Source organism: Oncorhynchus kisutch, linkage group LG7 (assembly GCF_002021735.2).
Source record: "Oncorhynchus kisutch isolate 150728-3 linkage group LG7, Okis_V2, whole genome shotgun sequence".
NCBI classification, from domain to species: domain Eukaryota; kingdom Metazoa; phylum Chordata; class Actinopteri; order Salmoniformes; family Salmonidae; genus Oncorhynchus; species Oncorhynchus kisutch.
The window spans coordinates 12,848,569-12,869,422 of NC_034180.2; the positions used below are offsets into that span (position 1 = coordinate 12,848,569).

The 20,854-nt window shown below is 43.8% G+C and overlaps 1 protein-coding gene across 8 annotated transcripts in view; it reads right to left on the bottom strand.

Annotated features, from left to right (window-relative positions):
- Positions 1-20,854, bottom strand: part of LOC109894197 (transmembrane protein 131-like) — a 109,199-nt gene that overhangs the window by 9,860 nt on the left and 78,485 nt on the right. For 4 of the 8 annotated variants that reach the window (XM_031828499.1, XM_020487480.2, XM_020487479.2 and 1 more), the window contains 14 exons: positions 18,518-18,587; positions 18,290-18,407; positions 18,012-18,081; positions 17,636-17,745; positions 17,170-17,239; positions 8,509-8,618; positions 7,834-7,976; positions 6,154-6,340; positions 4,734-4,919; positions 4,344-4,493; positions 3,433-4,054; positions 3,150-3,265; positions 2,529-2,701; positions 1,053-1,259 (listed from right to left, as the gene is read on the bottom strand). In XM_031828499.1, coding sequence (XP_031684359.1) covers positions 1,053-1,259; positions 2,529-2,701; positions 3,150-3,265; positions 3,433-4,054; positions 4,344-4,493; positions 4,734-4,919; positions 6,154-6,340; positions 7,834-7,976; positions 8,509-8,618; positions 17,170-17,239; positions 17,636-17,745; positions 18,012-18,081; positions 18,290-18,407; positions 18,518-18,587 — 2,332 coding nt within the window. The remainder of the gene's footprint in view (positions 1-1,052; positions 1,260-2,528; positions 2,702-3,149; positions 3,266-3,432; positions 4,055-4,343; positions 4,494-4,733; positions 4,920-6,153; positions 6,341-7,833; positions 7,977-8,508; positions 8,619-17,169; positions 17,240-17,635; positions 17,746-18,011; positions 18,082-18,289; positions 18,408-18,517; positions 18,588-20,854) is intronic. The other 4 variants (XM_031828497.1, XM_020487481.2, XM_031828498.1 and 1 more) reach the window with 2 other exon arrangements.

A 20,854-nucleotide genomic window follows, 5' to 3' on the forward strand; every position in this document is an offset into this window, starting at 1 on the left:
GATGAGAAGCACATGTGCGGGATGGAATGGAGACACGTGGCTATGCTGATGAAAGACAGAGCAACAGATGAGACGGAGAGAGAGTTGGGAATAGTAAAGGAGCAATATGTAGGGACCAGGGGGGAAAAAACACATTCCCTAAAGTTAATCTGTGACTCTAGGGCAGGGTTCTCTAACCCTTCCTGCAGGTAGCCTAGCGGTTGGGCCAGTAACCGAAAGGTTGTTGGTTCAAATCCCCAAGCCACATATGTGAAAAATTATTGTTATTTACTAACCGTGGCGCTAGATTAGGGTTAAAGTGAAAACCTACAGGACGGTAGCTCTCCTGGAACAGGGTTGAAGAGCCCTGCTCTAGGGGCACGTTTCCTGATAAGAGCAGCGCAGTGGTTGTGACAGTGTATGCACTTTCCCCGTCCAAGGTGCTGCAGTAGCGAGTGGGGGGGAATGTGTATACACTGAGTGTACAAAACATTGGGAACACCTTCCTAATATTGAGTTGCAACCCCCTTTTGCCCTCAGAACAACCTCAATCCGTCGAGGCAAGGACTCTGCAAGGTGTTGAAAGCATTCCACAGAGATACGAGGTCATGTTCACTCCAATGCTTCCCACAGTTGGATGTCTTTTGGGTGATGGACCATTCTTGATGCACACATGTGAAAAACCCAGCAGTGTTGCAGTTCTTGACACACAAAACTGGTGCGCTTGGCATCTACCACTATACACCTTTTCAAACGCACTTCAATCTTTTGTCTTGCCCATTCCCTCTGAATGCACACATACACACATAATCCATAATTGTCTCAAGGCTTAAAAATCCATCTTTAACCTGTCTCCTCCCCTTCATCTACACTGATTGAAGTGGATTTAACAAGTGACATCAATAAGGGTTCATAGCTTTCACCTGGATTCACCTGGTCCGTCTATGTCATGGAAAGAGCATCATGTACTGTATACTCAGTGTATAGATAAAAGTGTGCTTGTGTGTGTGTTGTATATAGTGCAGTGTGTGTATGTGTGTGTGAGCGTGCATACTGCAGTAGTGCGTTCATACTTTTCCTGGCTGAGGTAGTGCAGTGGTGTGTGCGGTGGCGTGGGGCGTCGGGGTCCTTGTCTCCCTCAACGCTGCTGGCAGAACTCCAGCTGCCCCAGCTGCCGCGGCTGGCCCGCACGCTACCTGATGAGCTGCCCGAGTCTGAGCCCGATTCGCAAGCCACGCGCCGCTCCACACACTTCCGTCGTGGCCGCACCAGACACACACCTAGAACAGGAAGGAGGGCAAGAGATGTTGAGGACTGTGGCCGATGCAGTAACACTCCAAGGCCAGTCAAATATACCCCTCAATCCCTTCAATCCCCATGGCCAACCTTCCTAAGGTTCTCCCACTTGTATATCTTCCCTTCTGTTTCCAACTGTTTAAATGAAAATGTAAAATGTAAAGAAAGAAAGAGATGCTGAGGACTGTCCAATGTTCAATATAAAATGTCAATCTACTAACTTTAACTCATTCACTCTCGTCTTTAGCCATCGCATTTAATTGGGAATTCCCAATGTTTCTGATAATGTGGCAAAACTGGACATGTACTGTAACATCTACCATGTCAATGTGTTAGAAAAAGAAAAAAGGCGCTTTGGCACCTTCTTGTGGTCAGTCGGGTGTAAAGACACTTAAAGATGTCCATATCATCATCACAGACACAGCAGAATGCTTTTAACAGGATGGTGGTTTTGGTGAGAGGTAGGGTTTAACTTTGGTCAAGTTAACCACAGACTGGCAGATATAGCCACAGGTTATCAAGTGGTTGAGGGGTGTAACCATAGATGTCCCAGCTTTTTGAGTGTGTGTGTGTGTTTGTCAGGGTTTCCGTTATCCGGTAATAGCCTGCTCTTGGCCTATAAAATATGAAACCGCTCACATGTGTGCTGACAGTTGCGCATCGCTGCGCGTATAATGTGAAGAAATAATAGTTGATCAACATTTTAAGCTAAACGTTGTGTTCTGTTGAGTCAAACTCATTGCTTTTTAACAGTTTTATTTTATGTTAAATGTATCCTAGGCCTACTGGTTGTATGAATTTGGGATCCATCGTCTCACAACTGTCCCAGAGTATGTTTGGAATAGGCCATTTCTTTCTCGATAAGCTGACCAATAGAATAGGTAAACGTTTATACCATGGGGGATAGTAATTGACATAGGCTAGTGATTTTGCTGTTCGTTATTCTTCTTCTTGGCTGAGGAAAAGTACATGTGGACAGTTCTTCTAACATCTTCAAAGTGCACATCAGAATTCGGTATTCCGCACGTTGCATTCTCGACTTGCATGTTCTGTTAATATGAATTACCACCATCTAAAATGTGATTTCTGTCATTCTGCGAACCATGGGTGGACGGCCTAATCAGTTACGCACCCAATGCATATGAGTCCGGCAGATTTCTTAAATGTCCGGTCAATTAAAAGGTTGCTGGTCAAATTTCCGCCGCCACATTTTCCTAATGGAAACCCTGGTGTGTGTACGTATATGTACCCACCGTTCTGTTTGAGGGGGCTGCCGGGGTTGGGGCTGGGCTTTGGTGCGTCTGTTTTTCCTGTGGAGCAGCGGTTCCGAGTGCGGGTTCCGTTCATATTCTGTTGTTGTTCTCCCGTTCTCCACTCCGGCTCCCTCTCCTGCACTGACATCACAACCACGCTGTGTTCAGGTAGCCTGTGGGAACAGCAAAGACCAATGTCCCTTTTCAATGTCTTCACATTTCCTGCAGTGATTCTACAATCAACAGGGTTACAAACCTTCAACACAGCTGAATGTTCTACTATAAACGCCTGCTGAGGGTAGCTAATTAACGGTTGTTTCTTAAATTTAAATCAATCCCAAATCGAAATAATCAAATTCACCAGTTAGAAAATATTAACGTGAAATGTTTTACTTTTGGTCAATGAACAATAGCCGCTGTGTGAATTAGGTGCATCACGTGTGTGTGATGAATTAGGTTCATCCCAAGCAATGACTTATTGAAGATTGTCCTTTGAGTGCTGTCAATTTCATTCTCTATAGATTTTACAAAATGGAATTCTGCACCAAACCATTTGTCAAGATTAATTTGTAAGTGAGCACGCTGTCTATCGCCGTCTATCAATTTGAAGATGCCAGGTACCCAGAAATCCCCTCTGTGTTCTTCTTGCGACTCTTTTTTGCCTTGTTGTTCCCGGCTGGGACACCAGCCTCCGTCTTCTCTGCCTTCTTCCTCTGGCTTTTACCATCCTCTTTGGTCTGGAGGGAGAGAGAACGAGAGAAAGATTACATTCACATTTCCACGCTGTACTGAAGTACTTAGATTGCACACAAAAAAATCTCTACAGAGCTGTAGGAGAAACCAGGCTACAAGCATCAATCAGAGCGAGCTATCAAATAAAACCAAGTAATAGCCAATTGATCACCCTGTGTATCACCTCCAGCTCAGAGTTGTCCCTTTTCTCTGTTGTGTCCCTCTTCTCTGCAAACTGCGAATGTGTACCGAGGTTGTACCCTTTCTCTGTCACGGGGCTGCACAGCAGGAGACCAGGTCGGGGGCCCGGGCCAACAGTGACATTGTCGGGGAAGCCGGCCTGTGTTTCCACGGGAAACATAACCGCTGCCGGCCCCTTGCTGTCCTCCCCCTGGGCGGCGCTCTGTGGGGGAGCTTCCTTAAAGTGCTGTGTCGTTTTCTTAACGTCGATTTGACAGAGGAACGTGGGCTCGTTGTTGTTGCAGGCGTCCGTGCTCAGGTAAGGTTCCAGGGTTCCGAGGTCGGGAGTTAGGTCTAGTTCCAGCTCTTCCTCGGGCGCCGTCACCGCTGTGGCGGAGGAGCTGGTTTTGTACTTGCCGTAGTAAACAGACACCTTATGCTTCTTCTGTGGCTGGGAGGGGGTGGTGGAGGCACCCTTCTTGTAGGAGGAGGAAGAGGAGAAGGGCTGTGGTCGGGGGGTGGAGCCGTTGGCCACTGCCGGGGAGCCACGCCCCTTTCCTTTGTCGGAGTTGTGGCAGGTCTCCACGTACGTCTTGCAGCTTCCCTTCATTTTACTGGACACGGACAACAACCAGTTAGAGACTGTGTATCTGTAAACCCATACCAGTGCATTATCACCAGCTAATCAAATGGGTGATAAGCTTCATTTAAAGAACAAAATTAGTTCAGGTTTATGTAGATAACATGCAACTACTTTTACAACATGGTTGATGGAACACTTTTACTGGAGTGTTATATCAAGTACCACCAAAACATCTAACTTGAATCATGTTTTATATTGGTAATTAACCATGTAAAACTGTTGATGTAGGGTACAAATATTTGATTGGAAACGGGTCTTACTTGACTCCGTTGGGGGTGATGTTGTTGACGGGGCCGTTGTCCCGGGACAGGGCAGAATGGTAGATGCTCCGGGTGGTGGGGCTGGAAAACTGAGACAGGATGTACTGGGCCTGGTGGAAAGCCATCAGACAAACACCTGCCAGGGAGAAGCTGAGAGGAGAGAGAGGGGATATGGCTGGTTATTCATTGGTGATACCAGTGCCAACAAATTGACAGAAAGAAGTAGACACCGGTAATCTGCTTGGGGAGTCAAAGTCCATTGTCTTTCAACCTGAAACCTCTTTAATGCAACAACAAAAAAATCATGACGCTGTGTACGACATTGGCTTTTCTTCACACAGCGTTCGCACTAAGTTAGTACTGATCTATGCGTCTCGGGGTGGCACTGACCAGGTGAAGATGAGGGTGACCACCCAGAATGTCTCCTCCCAGCTGGGTCTGGGCACCACTTGAGCACAGAGGGGCAGCATGTGGTGGGGCAGCGTCACGTTGAGGGTGAAGGGGAACAATGAGCCGCGCGACGTCACCAGGGTCAGGTCCCGGATCACCCAGGACGACGTGAAGTCTGGAGTGAAGCTGGAGGAGGGAGAGAGGGGGGTGGAGAAAGAGAGGGAGGAAGGAGGGAGAAGGTGGAGCAAGAGAAGGGGAGGGAGAAGGTGGAGCAAGAGAAGGGGAGGGAGAAGGTGGAGCAAAAGAAGGGGAGGGAGAAGGTGGAGCAGGAGAAGGGAAGGGAGAAGGTGGAGCAAGAGACGGGGAGGGAGAAGGTGGAGTAGGATAAGGGGAGGGAGAAGGTGGAGCAAGAGAAGGGGAGGGAGAAAGTGGAGCAGGTTAAGGGGAGGGAGAAGGTGGAGCAGGAGAAGGGGAGGGAGAAGGTGGAGCAAGAGACGGGGAGGGAGAAGGTGGAGCAGGTTAAGGGGAGGGAGAAGGTGGAGCGGGTTAAGGGGAGGGAGAAGGTGGAGCAAGAGAAGGGGAGGGAGAAGGTGGAGCAAGAGAAGGGGAGGGAGAAGGTGGAGCAGGAGAAGGGAAGGGAGAAGGTGGAGCAAGAGAAGGGGAGGGAGAAGGTGGAGCAAGAGAAGGGGAGGGAGAAGGTGGAGCAAGAGAAGGGGAGGGAGAATGTGGAGTAAGAGAGGAGGAGGGAGAAGGTGGAATAGGAGAAGGGGAGGGAGAAGGTGGAGTAAGAGAAGGGGAGGGAGAAGGTGGAGCAGGGTAAGGGGAGGGAGAAGGTGGAGCAGGAGAAGGGGAGGGAGAAGGTGGAGCAAGAGAAGGGGAGGGAGAAGGTGGAGCAAGAGAAGGGGAGGGAGAATGTGGAGTAAGAGAGGAGGAGGGAGAAGGTGGAGTAAGAGAAGGGGAGGGAGAAAATGGAGTAAGAGGAGAGAGAGCAAGCGAGCGATGAAGGGGGAAAAGAGGAAGGTGAAAAGGTAGTGGGGGAGATTACGAGAAGGGGTGAGAGGGTAGACAACCAAAGAGGAAAGAAAGAGGGGGAAGTGGAGATAGAGAAAATATAAGTTGAGACAGTGGGGGGAAAAGGAGAGAAGGAGATGAGAGGTCAATGAGCGATACAAATGTCCAAAAACAATTACTTGATATGTCTCGTATAACAACAAATGATCGACTGAACAACACAAACGTCTTGATACGTTCCTGACTGAATACAAAAATGATACATCCATTTTTCTTTCATTACTTTATGTACCCTTCACTTGAAAGTAACCTGAAGCATGTACACTACTGCTGAGTTAATACAAAATATGTTCACATAAAAAAAAGGTTCAACAACAATCTGCGTCCAGTCTTCCGACATTTGACTTACGCAATGGTGATCTCGGACGAGGAGTTGTGGTCCAGGCTGAATGACCTGCACTGCAGCACCTCGAAGCCGAAGCCCTGGCACTTGTAACCGTTGATGTTCATGGACGTGACCGTAAGGGGCAGCTCCCCGGCGTTCTCCACCTTGAAGCTCTTCCGGATGGCAAACAGAGGCTTGTTGGCGCGCAGGCCTGGGAGGTAGATGGGAAGAAGCATTTTTTGTTTGATGCATAAAGAACTTAGGAAATAGATGAATGTAGCCAGCCACACACTCTTAAGAACAGTAGAGCAAGACAAGGGCTGAGTCCCAAATGGCACCTTATTCCTTTTATAATGCACTACTTTTGACCAGGGTCCCTACTTTTGACCAAGTATGTCACTATAAAGGGAATAGGGTGACATTTGGTATGCCACCAAGGATTAACTAGCCTAGGTAGGAGAACACACAGATAAGACACGCTTTATTGTCCGTTTAAATTACAATAAATCTGCTTTGTGCCATTAAAAGGAGTTTATTACAGGTTGTACAGCAGAACTACCACACTAAGACAATGATTAAGCAGCCTAGTTTCAAATTCAAGGGCCTTATAAATTGAGTTTGAATTCCAAATTTGATATCCTACCAATTAACCTGAAAGGCATTGCATTCAATTTTCCAATACCACAAAGCATCGTCATTTGCCTTGACTAATGAATTGTATTAGTAATGCATTCAAATATTGATAAACATCTAATAAGATCTAGCTACATACAGTGTATATACTTAGGGGTGGGCGGTATACCGTGTTTTACAATATAATAGTATTCCACACCTAGCCCCTCTCCCTTTCCCTCATGGAGCGCATTTGCTGTTCCTCGACCACGAGACACTTGCGTTTAGTCTGCATGCAGCACAGCAACAGCAACAACATTGATGACAACGATGCTGTTTTCACTTTGCTTCTTAATATAAATCCACTAGCATTCTATAATTACACTTAGTTTGTGTTTCTTACATCTGCAAACAGCTAGTTTGTCTTTTCTTAGCAAGTTGGGTCTTAATCTTGTTAGCCACTAATGCTAATCGATAGTTAGCTGGCTAGCATACCAACATAGCAGTGATGGTGTTGACCTAAATCAGCATGTTGTTTGTGCAACAGTCTCTTCTAAATCAAAGAGGAATACGCAAAGCATGAATATGTTAGATACATGAAGTAGCTAAGAGAAAATATTAAATGTAGCCAAAGATTATAGGGTCTCCTAGGAAACACTTATTAACACTTTGGTTCCTACCCTGTCACAATAACTCCTCCCTGGCATTTTAATTTGTTGTCATGTCAAACAACACTGTATTCAAAGTGCCCACTATTATATTCTAACTATAGAATTAAAATAATCATTAGTTCAACCCAAGTGTTGTACTCTAAATCACAAGTCAAATCACAATTGCAACATTTGGTTAAAAAAATAAGGCCTAGATTGTTTGCCCATATTGTGCAGCCCATATCGTGCAGATATGATACTTATGGCCATATCACCCAGCCCTACATATACCGCACTTAAATGAAATATAATCAAACCCTATCATTGATGATTTTTGTGGAGTAACACACTGGTTGTTGTTATTGCCACAAACTAGATTTTCTCTCAATGAGAGAAAGGTGGATAAATTACAAATATAAAATGAACCGAGTGGTTGGCTCACCGTCTCGGCATTCCATGAGGGTGGACTGAGGGACATTGAAACGTAATGAGGCCCCGGGGCCCGGCAGTTTGCCACCCACTCTCAGCAGCTCCTTGGACCCATGGCCCCGCACCGTCACCATGTCAAACACTGTCAGGTTGTTCCTGAGACAAAGAGACACCAAGGAAGAGAGAAAGAAAAAAGGAGAAAGAGAGTCAGACGGGCTCAAGACTCAGCTCCCCGACTTCCTGTTCCTCACGCTCTAACAGCAGAGTGACAGACAAGACTTGAACAGAATGGCAACTCAACACTAGACAGTCACCAATGCTGTGATTTACCAAAACCAGACACAGAGCACATGGCACCATACTCAAATCTGTCAAATGTCATTAAAATACCTGGTGCCATCTAGTTTGGCTACATTATTGACCAAAACAACCACAAATGTGGAAAAACATCACGTACAAATCTATGTTTGCATAGTACTGCAAATAACTACTGTAATATCAGTGCTTATATCAAAATCGTGCATGCACGAAAGACTGCAACTACTGGTACCAGTGTGCAACAATTGGGGGGAATTATTCACACTACTGTTTATGTGGCCATTTTGTCTTTGTTAGTTCATATGAAATATGAATATCAGAAGACTATTTCTAAACGTGTCATAATGTAGAGGTGACAATTATAGTGTACCTGATGAGTAGGATGGTGGTGGTGGGTTTGTGTTCAGAGGGGGTGAACACCACGGCCACCTCCTTGCTCTCCCACGGCTGGAGGAGGAAACGCAGGACTCCCTCGCCCCCCTGCAGACAACACAGAGGGCGAGGGTTAGTGGAAATGGTTCATATATCACTGCATAGCACACTTTATATAGCAAGTATTATTCAACTGCAGTCTCCTGGACAGCTGAAAAACTTCTGGGTTTGTCTGTATCAGGCATATCAAGAGTAGGAGTGCTGATTTAGGATCAGGTCTTGCCTGTCCATGAAACCTTATTCATTTTGATCTAAAAGGGCTGAGACGCTTGGCTTTCATTCTCTACTAATCATGGACCGATTCAGACCTGGGACACCAGGTGAGAGGCCAATGATTGAAGACCGCATTGGTTTCCCATAACTAGAGCAGGGTATCTCAATCCATTCCTGAGGGGGGACCCCCAGGGGGTTCACATATTTGTGCTAGCCCAGGACTAACCTGGATTCCCTAGGAGTGGATTGAACAAATCTGAGCTGGAGTGTCAAAAGAAAGAAATTACTAAAACACATGCATCAAAATGCAATTAGGACCAAAGAATAATGCAATAAAAAGACAGGAAATGGCCGCTCAATGTTTGCCGCAAGGCTGGTGACTTAGCTAGCGATCCACCATATGTCCATAAAATACCACACTTGGGAGCAGCAAACATTTCCTATAATTTCATTATAATGGGGTGGGGTGAAGTTTCCCCTAGGTACAAATCTAGGATCAACTTCCCCTCCGCCAGTCCTAACCATTAATGGGGGAAATGCAAAACTGACCCAAGATCCGCATCTAGGGGCAACATCACACTAGGGCTTGGAATTGCCAGGGACCTCACGATACAATATTATCAGGATACACAATACTGTACAGTGCATTCGGAATGTATTCAGACCCCTTCCCTTTCTCCACATTTTGTTACGTCACAGCCTTATTCTAAAATTGATTAAATATTTTTTTTTTCTCATCAATCTACACACAATACCCCATAACGCAAAAACAGGTTTTAGAAATGTTTACAAATATCCTTTTTTTAAACATTTCCATACGTTTCCATTGATAATCCCTTGAGATGTTTCTACAACTTGATTGGAGGTCACCTGTGGTAAATTCAATTGATTGGACATGATTCGGAAAGGCACACCTGTCTAAGGTCCCACAGTTGACAGTGCATGTCAGAGCAAAAACCAAGCAGAGGTTGAAGGAATTGTCCGTAGAGCTCCGAGACAGGATTGCGTTGAGGCACAGGTCTGGGGAAGGGTATCAAAACATTTCTGCAGCATTGAAAGTCCCCAAGAACACAGTGGCCTCCATCATTCTTAAATGGAGGAATGGAACCACCAAGACCCTTCCTAGAGCTGGCCGCCCGGCCAAACTGAGCAATTGGGGGAGAAGGGCCCAATGGTCACTCCAGAGCTCCAGAGTTCCACTGTGGCGATGGGAGAACCTTCCAAAAGGACAACCATCTCTGCAGCAATCCACCAAATCAGGCCTTTATGGTAGAGTGGCCAGACGGAAGCCACTCTTCAGGAAAAGGCACATTATAGCTCACTTGGAGTTTCTCTGGTCTGATGAAACTGAATGCTAAGAATCACATCTGGGGGAAACCTGGCACCATGCCTACAGAGGTTCTTCCTGTAAAAGTTGCGCCGTACTGCAGCACACCTTGGAATTCTAGGGCACGTTATTTTAAGTATCAGCAATTGTTGCCATTAATGCTAGTTTGGCTGTACTAGAGAATTTAAGTAATAACATAGTATATGAGACTGATTTTAAGAAATTTTGCTTAATTAATTTGCTTAATATTATGGTGTTTCTATTCCAAGCAAAACAAAATCCTCAGTGTTTCCGTTAGGAAAAATGGTGCTGTACAACGTGACCAGCCAGGAGTAGGCTACAGTACTAAGAGCAAAATAATCTATTCCCACACCCTAATTGTAGTCTAACCAATACCCAAACGGAGATTCAGTGAAAATAGAAATCTCATTGAATTATCAAGATCAGCCCCCATGCTTGTCTCAGAGCAGAGCGAAACGGTGCTGAAATAGTTGACCACATGCGGGTAGGTTATTGCTTCAAATCCTATTGCTTCTTTCTTCAATATGCTTTAAATGCCACAAATAATGGAACACACACAATTCTTAAAACTCTGAGAAGGGTAATAGGAGGTGATCTGCATATTTTCCTGGTTAAATAAAGTTGAAATGAAAAAAAAATATATTAAACGGACATTCTTATTGCTATATTCCACGTTACTGTGCGTGTTTCGATTCTCTCTCTCTCACACACACATACACGCTGTCTTGACCTCTGAATGCTTGACTATTTACCCCTAAGGTGCTGACCGGTTGCACCCAGAGGCCCTGGTGCACAACTGAGCAAGAGGACAAGTACATTAGAGTGTCTAGTTTGAAAAACAGACCCCTCACAGGTCCTCATCTGGCAGCTTCATTAAATAGTACCCGCAAAACACCAGTCTCAACGTCAACAGTGAAGAGGTGACTCCGGGACCCATCCGAATCTTTTATTTTTATTGGCCAGTCTGAGATACAGCTTTTTCTTTGCAACTCTGCCGAGAAAGCCAGCATCCTGGAGTCACCTCTTCACTGTTGACGTTGAGAATGGTGTTTTGCGGGTACTATTAATGAAGCTGCCAGTTGAGGACTGTACGGGAGTGGCAGCGATCCTTTTGTAAAGGTTGAAGTGTCTATTGTCCTGCTAATAGCACCATGACCAGGATCTCTATTAATTTAAGTGAGCAGATTAGGGCTTTCAGGAGGAACCGAAAATTGTGTGTCAATTCATAAACCATGTGCCATGGAATGGTACATCGAAAATCTTTTCCCAACTATTTAGCTGATATTTATTCCCAAAGTAATTAGTTATGGATCCATAACCAAATAAAAATACTCTTTCAAAATACAGATGTTTATCATTTTTTATTAACGAAAGCATAAATGTGTTGATGAAGAAATACTGTACAGTATAGGCTTTATCAGACATTTTGCGGTTGCATGAGGTCCCCCACACGCATTTTAAACATTGAGATAATAAAGCATATTGAAGATAGAAGCCGCCATGATATCTTCAGAATATCATGGAATATAATTGAAAATGTTGGTTTCTCTTACATTAAAAACCTTAGTGTAACAACAGTTTTAGTAAGTAATATGTCCAGTTACAGCTTCTTCTGACCAAGTAGAAACATAAAAATAAGTTTATTTTTTTAGGGTGGGCATGCAGGACAGAGAAACAGCAATTCTTACACTATTGTTATACATCCAATCACCTTCTTCATCCTCATCATTCAGTTCACTGAAATTCAATTTTGATGTGCACAATTATCAGTTTCTTTTTGGTTTATATCACCTATTCATTGTCAGATAGACACACACTTAGCGCCTTGGGACCCAAAAGCATAATCAGTGCTCTAACTCCCTCTTGCAGTGGTCTGGAGCAAAGAAGCAGTGACGCAGGATAACGTACTAAACCATAAATGATCTAAGTCCACGGCATAATCTCAAAACTTTTAATTGAGCAGCCACTGTACGGTGAAGCATGGTGGTGGCAGCATCATGCTGTGGCGATGTTTTTCAGCGGCAGAGCCTGGGAGACTAGACAGGATTGAGAGACACAAGAACGGAGCAAAGTGCAGAGAGATCCTTGATGAAAACCTGCTCCAGAGCGCTCAGGACCTCAGACTGGGGCAAAGGTTCACCTTCCAACAGGACAACGACCGTAAGCACACAGCCAAGACAAGTGGCTTCGGTACAAGTCTCTGAATGTCCTTGAGTGGGCCAGTCAGAACCCGGATGTGAACCTGATCGAACATCTCTGGAGTAGAGGTGGCATCTCTGGCATGGACAATTAATGAGGGCAGATTTCAAGTGTTCATAACAATCGGTAATCGGCCTTTATGAACTCTGATTATGGCTGACTACATTGCAATCCATGAGGAAACTGAGTGGCAGGCTGACCACCTGTTACGTGAGTGCAGCGTCAAAAGGACCTTGTGGCTGCAATGAGCCAAGGTAAGTTGCTAGCTAGCATTAAACTTATCTTACAAAAAACAATCAATCTTCACATAATCACTAGTTAACTACACATGGTTGATGATATTACTAGGTTAACTAGCTTGTCCTGCGTTGCATATAATCATTGCGGTTCATGTTCATTTATCATCGAATCACAGCCTACTTCAACTTTGCCAAACAGGTGATGATTTAACAAAAGCACATTTGCTGCACAAAGGTACCTAACCATAAACATCAATGCCTCTCTAAAAATCAATACACAGAAGTATATTTTTTTGAACCTGCGTATTTAGTTAAACTATATGCATGTTAGCAGGCAATATTAAGTAGGGAAATTGTGTCACTTCTCTTGTGTTCAGTGCAAGCAGAGTCAGGGTATATGCAACAGTTTGGGCCACCTGGCTCGTTGAGAACTGTCATTTCTCCCTACAAAGACCGCAATTAATTTGCCAGAATTGTACATAATTATGACATAACATTGAAGGTTGTGCAATGTAACAGCAATCTTTAGAGTTAGTGTTGCCACCCGCTCGACAAAATACGGAATGGTTCTGTATTTCACTAAAAGAATAAACGTTTTGTTTTTCGAAATGATAAGTTCCGGATTTGACCATATTAATGATATTTATTATTATTTAAAAATAATAATAATTTCTCCCCAATTTAGTGGTATCCAATTAGTAGTAGTTACTGTCTTGTCTCATTGCTACAACTCCTGCACGGACTCGGGAGAGGCGAAGGTGTCTCCAAAACACATGCGTCCTCCGAAACACAACCCAACCAAGGCGCACTGCTTCTTGACACAACGCACATCCAACCCGGAAGCCAGCCGCACCAATGTGTCGGAGGAAACACCGTACACCTAGCGACCTGGTCAGCGTGCACTGCGCCCGGCCCGCCACAGGAGTCACTAGTGCGCCATGAGACAAGGATATCCCTGCCGGTCAAACCCTCCCTAACCCGGACGATGCTGGGCCAATTGTGCGCCGCCTCATGGGCCTCCCGGTTGCGGCCGGCTGTGGCAGAGCCTGGGCTCGAACCCAGAATCTCTGGTGGCACAGCTAGACCACTGCACCACCCGGGAGGCCCCCGATTTGATATTTGATAGAGCAGTCTAACTGAGCGGTGGTAGGCAGCAGCAGGCTCGTAAGCATTCATTCAAACAGCCCTTTACTGCATTTGCTTGAAGCACAGCGCTGTTTATGACTCCAAGCCTATCAACTCCCGAGATAAGGCTGGCAATACTAAAATGGCTATAAGAACTTCCAATAGTCAAATACAAATGGTATAGAGAGAAATAGTAAACGCGTCATAATTCCTATAATAACTACAACCTAAAACTTCTACACTGGGAACATAGAAGAACTGGGAATATTGAATCACCAGCTTTCATATCATGTTCTGAGCAAGGAACTTAAACGTGAGCTTTTTTTATTTTACGTGGCACATATTGCACTTTTACTTTCTCCTCCAACACTGTATTTTTGTATTATTTAAACCAAAATGAACATGTTTCATTTTTTATTTAAGACTAACTAGATTTTATTTATTTATTATATTGAGTTCAAATAAAAGGGTTCATTGTTCATTCAGTATTGCTGTAATTGTCATTATTACAAATATATATAAAAATAGGCCGGTATCGGTATCAGCTTTTTTGTGTCCTCCAATAATCGTTATCGAGGTCGTCGGTCGACCTCTATTCTGAAGAGACCTGAAAATAGCTGTGCAGAAAAGAGCTTGTGAGGGTCTGCAGAAAAGAATGGGAGTAAATCCCCAAATACAGGTGTGCCAAGCTTGTAGAGTCATACCCAAGAAGACTTGATGCTGTAATCGTTGCCAAAGGTGCTTCAATAAAGTACTAAGTAAAGGGTCTGAATACTTAAGTAAATATGGTCTTTTTTTGCTAACATTAAAAAAAAAACTGTTTTTGCTTTGTCATTATGGGGTATTGTGTGTAGATTGATGAGCGAAAAAATATATTTAATCCATTTTAGAATAAAGGCTGTAATGTAACAAAATGTGGAAAAAGTTACGGGGTCTGAATACTTTCCCGAATGCACTGTATATGTATCACGACTCTATATGTTTTACGATTCGATACTGTGATTTTATTATGATTCGATGTTCCAAACACATTGCTCACATGTGTTTGCTGTAGAGAAATGAGAGAGCCATGAGAAAACAAGTTTTAAAAAGATGGAGAACAATACCAGAGTTTTGGCACAGGTACAGCCGACTAGTGCTAGCTTACGTTAACTATAGTGTTCCTCAATTAATCGCTGGAGATTATGCTGCGGGACTTAGAGGCAATTTGTGGTTTAGTACGTTATCCTGGTTCACTGCTTCATTGCTCCAGACCACCGCAAGGGGGAGTTAGAGCACTGATTATGCTTTTGGGTCCCAAGACGCACCATTTTGCTTCTCTCAATCACCCACACACAATAAAAAAAATTGGATAATAAAGCATTTATTATTATTATTAACCCTGCATTATAATGATATAAAAGCCATAATTATATCACACGCCATATTTGCCCTAACAGAAAAATGACATGAAAAGCGCACATTTGTAAATCCCAAACACTAAAAGTAATTGGAAATGCAGACTCAAAAGATTTGTGACATTGTGGTTACAATAAACAATGTCAACAAGATGCTGTGTTTCTATTCATTAATAGTGTGTCTCAGAAGTTTCTGTCCATGACTGGCACAACCCGAAAAAGCATTAAAGACAGAGTACTCAAGGTCACCGAGAAAGTCTGGACATGGCCTGCTCTCCCTTATGAAAGGAATTAGGCACTTTCCCATGTTCACTTGTCAGACTGCACAGTAGCCTAATAAACATATGCATTTTTTATCGAATGTAATAAAATAATCTACCACGGTGTGTTTTTGGTTGATGGCCAATATTAAAAACAGCCAAATGCATTTGTGAATTCAATCGCTTTGTTGTTGAATTATTTAAGTCTGCTTTCTCTTCTCTGTGCTGGAGTTCTTTTAAGAATAAAGTAGTCTAATGAAGGCAAACAATTGTTGCTTACTGGAACACCCAAAGTCATCCAATTGTTACAATAGGATTTGAAGCAATAACCTACCCGCGTGTGATCAACTATTTCAGCACTGTTTCGCACTGCTCTGAGACAAGCAAGACTACTTAATAAACATATACATTTTAAAACCTTATTTAAAAAAATTATCTAAATCAATAATATATTTGTACTACTGTAAATGTTGCGGTCAGTCAGAGTTGAGTCCTATTGTAAAGTGTAGCCTAAAGGCCAAATTGGGCAAACTTGCAATGTATTCAATGTTTACGGACTCTAAAACCAGATTTGCCCCAACCAAAAAAAGGCATTAACCCCTACAAATGTATTCATTTATTATTAGCCCTGCATTATAATTGAATAAAAGCCCCTTAGATATTTATTTAGAATCCTCTAAATTTTATTTGATCTACTACTGTAATTTATTGATCTGTATTGATCTGCCAGCATTTTCATTTAGAGATTCCGGGAAAACTCCTTTTATGTGTCCAACCAATTATTATTGAATTATTCACCATGGCAACCAACAAAATGTATTTCTTAGTTAGATTGGCTTGTTTGCAGTATTCACAGCCTGCTTCGCTAGTGAAAACAAAATGCCTCCAGCTGTCCTTCACTTAAATAATATAATCAGTGGTTATAGAGGGTGCAACCGGTCAGCACCTTAGGAGTAAATGTCAGTTGGCTTTTCATAGCCGAGCATTCAGAGGTCAAGACGGCAAGTGTGTGTGAGAGAGAGAGTGAGAGAGAGAGAGAGGATCGAAACACACACACATTAACGCGTGTTAATTATTTCAGAGAGCCGTTCTGTTATCCAACGATTAGTTTAATAGCGCGGCTACTGTAGGTGTGAAAATCCCCCCAACTTAAGTACTATAAAGTTTTACACAGTATCTGTTCATGAACATCTTTATGCTTTCGTTAATAAAATAATGATAAAGAAGACTTTCAAAATGCAGATGTTTATTTCAACTACTGTACAGTACATCTCAGCTACATTTAGTTGCACCCCCCCCCCCCCCCCCCCCCCCCCCCAGCTCCACAACCACGGGTATATTTTCCTAACGGAAACCCTGGGGGTTTCGTTTTTTCTTGGAATAGAAACACCATAAAATTAATCTAATTAATTAAGCTACATTTCTTCAAAATCAATCCCATATATTATGTTCTTACAAAAAAAAGGTTCTCTAGTACAACCCATATCAAAAACTGTCAAATGCTTCTCAAAGATGCCCCCTGGTGGTCAAACTAGGACTAACTAGCATTAATGGCAACAATGGCTGACACTTAAATAAAGAATTATGCAGCAGCCTGCAAGGTGTGCTGCAGTATGATGCAACTTTTAAAGGAAGAACCACAGTACCTAGCAATTTATATATAAAATCAGCAAAAATAATATCTCTATACTCAACTGTATCGATTTTTGCCCCCCACGTCCCTACCCTACACCTAATACTTTAGAGCAGCCCAAGTCCCATAGTCAGACAGTGGAACAGACAACAAACTGCATTTCCCAGAATGCACAACATCATTACCTTGTGCTCTGCAGGCAGCAGAGTGAACTCCGTAGTGCTGATATTGACAGAGAGGGGGCTGATGTTGAACCTGGGGAAACAGGTGAGAGAGTAAGTGGCCAAACAGTGAGACGCCTCATCAATAACACCTACAAGGGACGCTCAGAACTAGTACGAATCGGCAATGTTAAAGGGGCAGTTCTGTCTAAAATCAACTATTGTTTGTGTGAACTGTCCCTTTAAGGAGTGGGAAACTAAAGCGAAGGAATTTGTTACAATAGTCTGAAGTGACTTTCCATTCCATTCATCTGCGCTGATCTTAAAACGCGTAGGATGGGTGAAAGCAATATGGTCCAGTTGTTTCACTTCAGTGCAGATGAAGGAAAGGAGACGAGGACAGGAAGCCACAATAAACTATTGAAACGCACCCAAGGGAATGCATCTCCTGTGCAACTAATGGTGAGGGAAGGTGTTCTTGGGTTTGTACCATTTGGTGAGGAGGTCAAGGGCTTCCAGGGGGGCCGGGTACAGGGAGAGGGCTCTGATTTCCACATAGACCACAGAGGAGGAGGGGTTTTTCAGAGTCAGCATCTTAACCTGGGGGAAAAGTTCAAAATATGTATTGTGCATTGACATTTGGTTTCCATGGCTCACAGCTGACATATAACATAACAAGACATTGCATAACACAGACAGCATAATGGAAAAGCATACTGATGTTAAAAGTGCAGATTGTAGAGCTACATTTTTTGTATTTTATTACAAATATCAGAAGTCTTCAAACTACTGCAGGTGAATTGTTGACTTTGTGTACCACAGAGCTATTCAACTATTAGTGTGTGATAAAAACATGTTTGGGTTACCTTGCTTTCATTGACAGGGACAGCACCAAAGTCTAGAGGGGACGAGGTCTCCGCTGGTAGTCTGGGCCACCTTCAGCGAACAGAAGAAAATAGGAACTGTAAGTGTATTGTGTGTGGCCCAACGTGATATGTGTTAGAGTGTTTAGATAATGTATAAGTGACTGAGTGAAGTGAAAAATTGTGTATGTGTGTGGCCCACCCACCCTCATACGTGTGTGTATGTGTAGGAGTGACTAGACATAGAGTAAAGGAGTGAAGTGAATAATCGTGTGTCTCACCTGCAGGGCAGCTGGTCTTTGCGGATTTGCCAGCGAGCGCAGAGCTCCGAGGCCAGTCTGCTGTCCAGCATCCAGGAGGAGGAGTCTGGGAGGAGAGAGCGCTGCCACTGGACACGACCTGGAAACACCCATACAACACAGCCTGAGTGGACCACACACATATCAGTCAAACACAGCATAGACCAATGACTCATGCATGCACGCCACAAGCGAGTGCGCACATCTCACCTGATTCTGACAGTCTGAGAGGACATGGTCGGGCATACTCCCCCTCCGCTTCAAACACAACATTACCCTGCTGGAGAGGGAACACACAAACACTCCCAGTTATTTTTGGCTGGAAGAATGTCATATCAATATAATGTCGTTTGACTGTGTCAGCTTGAAGAGAGAGATTCCCTCTACAGAGTGGAGTGGATGTGCAGGAAGAGTATTCTAATAAAAGTGTATCTATCTATCTATCTATCTATCAACCTGGATGGTTCCGACCTAGAATATGTGGACGTCTATAAGTACCTAGGTGTCTGGCTAGACTGCAAACTCTCCTTCCAGACTCATATCAAACATCTCTAATCGAAAATCAAATCAAGAGTCGGCTTTCTATTCCGCAACAAAGCCTCCTTCACTCACGCCGCCAAGCTTACCCTAGTAAAACTGACTATCCTACCGATCCTCGACTTCGGCGATGTCATCTACAAAATGGCTTCCAACACTCTACTCAGCAAACTGGATGCAGTCTATCACAGTGCCATCCGTTTCGTCACTAAAGCACCTTATACCACCCACCACTGCGACTTGTATGCTCTAGTCGGCTGGCCCTCGCTACATATTCGTCGCCAGACCCACTGGCTCCAGGTCATCTACAAGTCCATGCTAGGTAAAGCTCCGCCTTATCTCAGCTCACTGGTCACGATGGCAACACCCATCCGTAGCACGCGCTCCAGCAGGTGTATCTCACTGATCATCCCTAAAGCCAACACCTCATTTGGCCGCCTTTCGTTCCAGTACTCTGCTGCCTGTGACTGGAACGAATTGCAAAAATCGCTGAATTTGGAGACTTTTATCTCCCTCACCAACTTCAAACATCAGCTATCTGAGCAGCTAACCGATCGCTGCAGCTGTACATAGTCTATTGGTAAATAGCCCACCCTTTTTCACCTACCTCATCCCCATACTGTTTTTATTTATTTACTTTTCTGCTCTTTTCCACACCAATATCTCTACCTGTACATGACCATCTGATCATTCATCACTCCAGTGTTAATCTGCAAAATTGTAATTATTTGCCTACCTCCTCATGCCTTTTGCACACATTGTATATAGACTCCCCTTTTGGTTTCTACTGTGTTATTGACTTGTTAATTGTTTACTCCATGTGTAACTCTTTGTTGTCTGCTCACACTGCTATGCTTTATCTTGGCCAGGTCGCAGTTGCAAATGAGAACTTGTTCTCAACTAGCCTACCTGGTTAAATAAAGGTGAAATAAAAAAAATAAAAAATAAAAAATAAAGACACACACACAGACAGAGCTTTTGGTAAGACCCCTTGACTTTTTCCACATTTTGTTACGGAGCCTTATTCTAAAATGTATTTAATTGTTTTTTCCCCCTCAAGCTACATAATAACAAATAAAAACAGGCTTTTCGAATTTTTTGCAAATGTATCATTGTTTTAATAATGAAATATCACATTTACATAAGTATTCAGACCCTTTACTCAGTACTTTCTTGAAGCACCTTTGGCAGCGATTACAGCCTTGAATTTTCTTGGGTATGACGCAACAAGCAGAAGCGTCCCTGCACAGCTATTTTCTGGTCAAAGATGTTCGATCGGGTTCAAGACCGGGCTCTGGCTGGGCCACTCAAGGACATTTAGAGACTTGTCCCGAAGATTATCCTGCGTCGTCTTGGCTGTGTGCTTAGGGTCGTTGTCCTGTTGGAAGGTGAACCTTCACCCCAGTCTGAGGTCCTGAGCACTCTGGAGCAGGTTGTCATCAAGGAACTCTCTGCACTTTGTTCCGTTCATCTTCCCCTCAATCCTGACTAGTCTCCTAGTCCCTGCCGCTGAAAAACATACCCACAGCATGATGCTGCCACCACCGTTTCTCCAGACGTGACGCTTGGCATTGAGGCCAAAGAGTTCAATTTTGGTTTCATCAGACCAGGGAATCTTGTTTCTCGTGGTCTGAGACTCCTTTAGGTGTCTTTGTGCAAACTCCAAGCGGAGTGACTTCAGTCTGGCCACTCTACCATAAAAGGCCTGATTGGTAGAGTGCTGCAGAGATGGTTGTCCTTCTGGAAGGTTCTCCCATCTTCAGAGGAACTGGAGCTCTGTCAGAGTGACCATCGGGGGTTCTTGGTCACCTTCCTGACCAAGGTCCTTCGCCCCCGATTGCTCAGTTTGGCTGGGCGGCCAGCTCTAGGAAGAGTCTTGTTGGTTCAAAACTTCTTCCAATTAAGAATGATGGAGGCCACTGTATTCTTGGGGACATCTTGGTACCTGTCCCCAGATCTGTGCCTCGACACAATCGTGTCTCGGAGCTCTACAGACAATTACTTCGACTC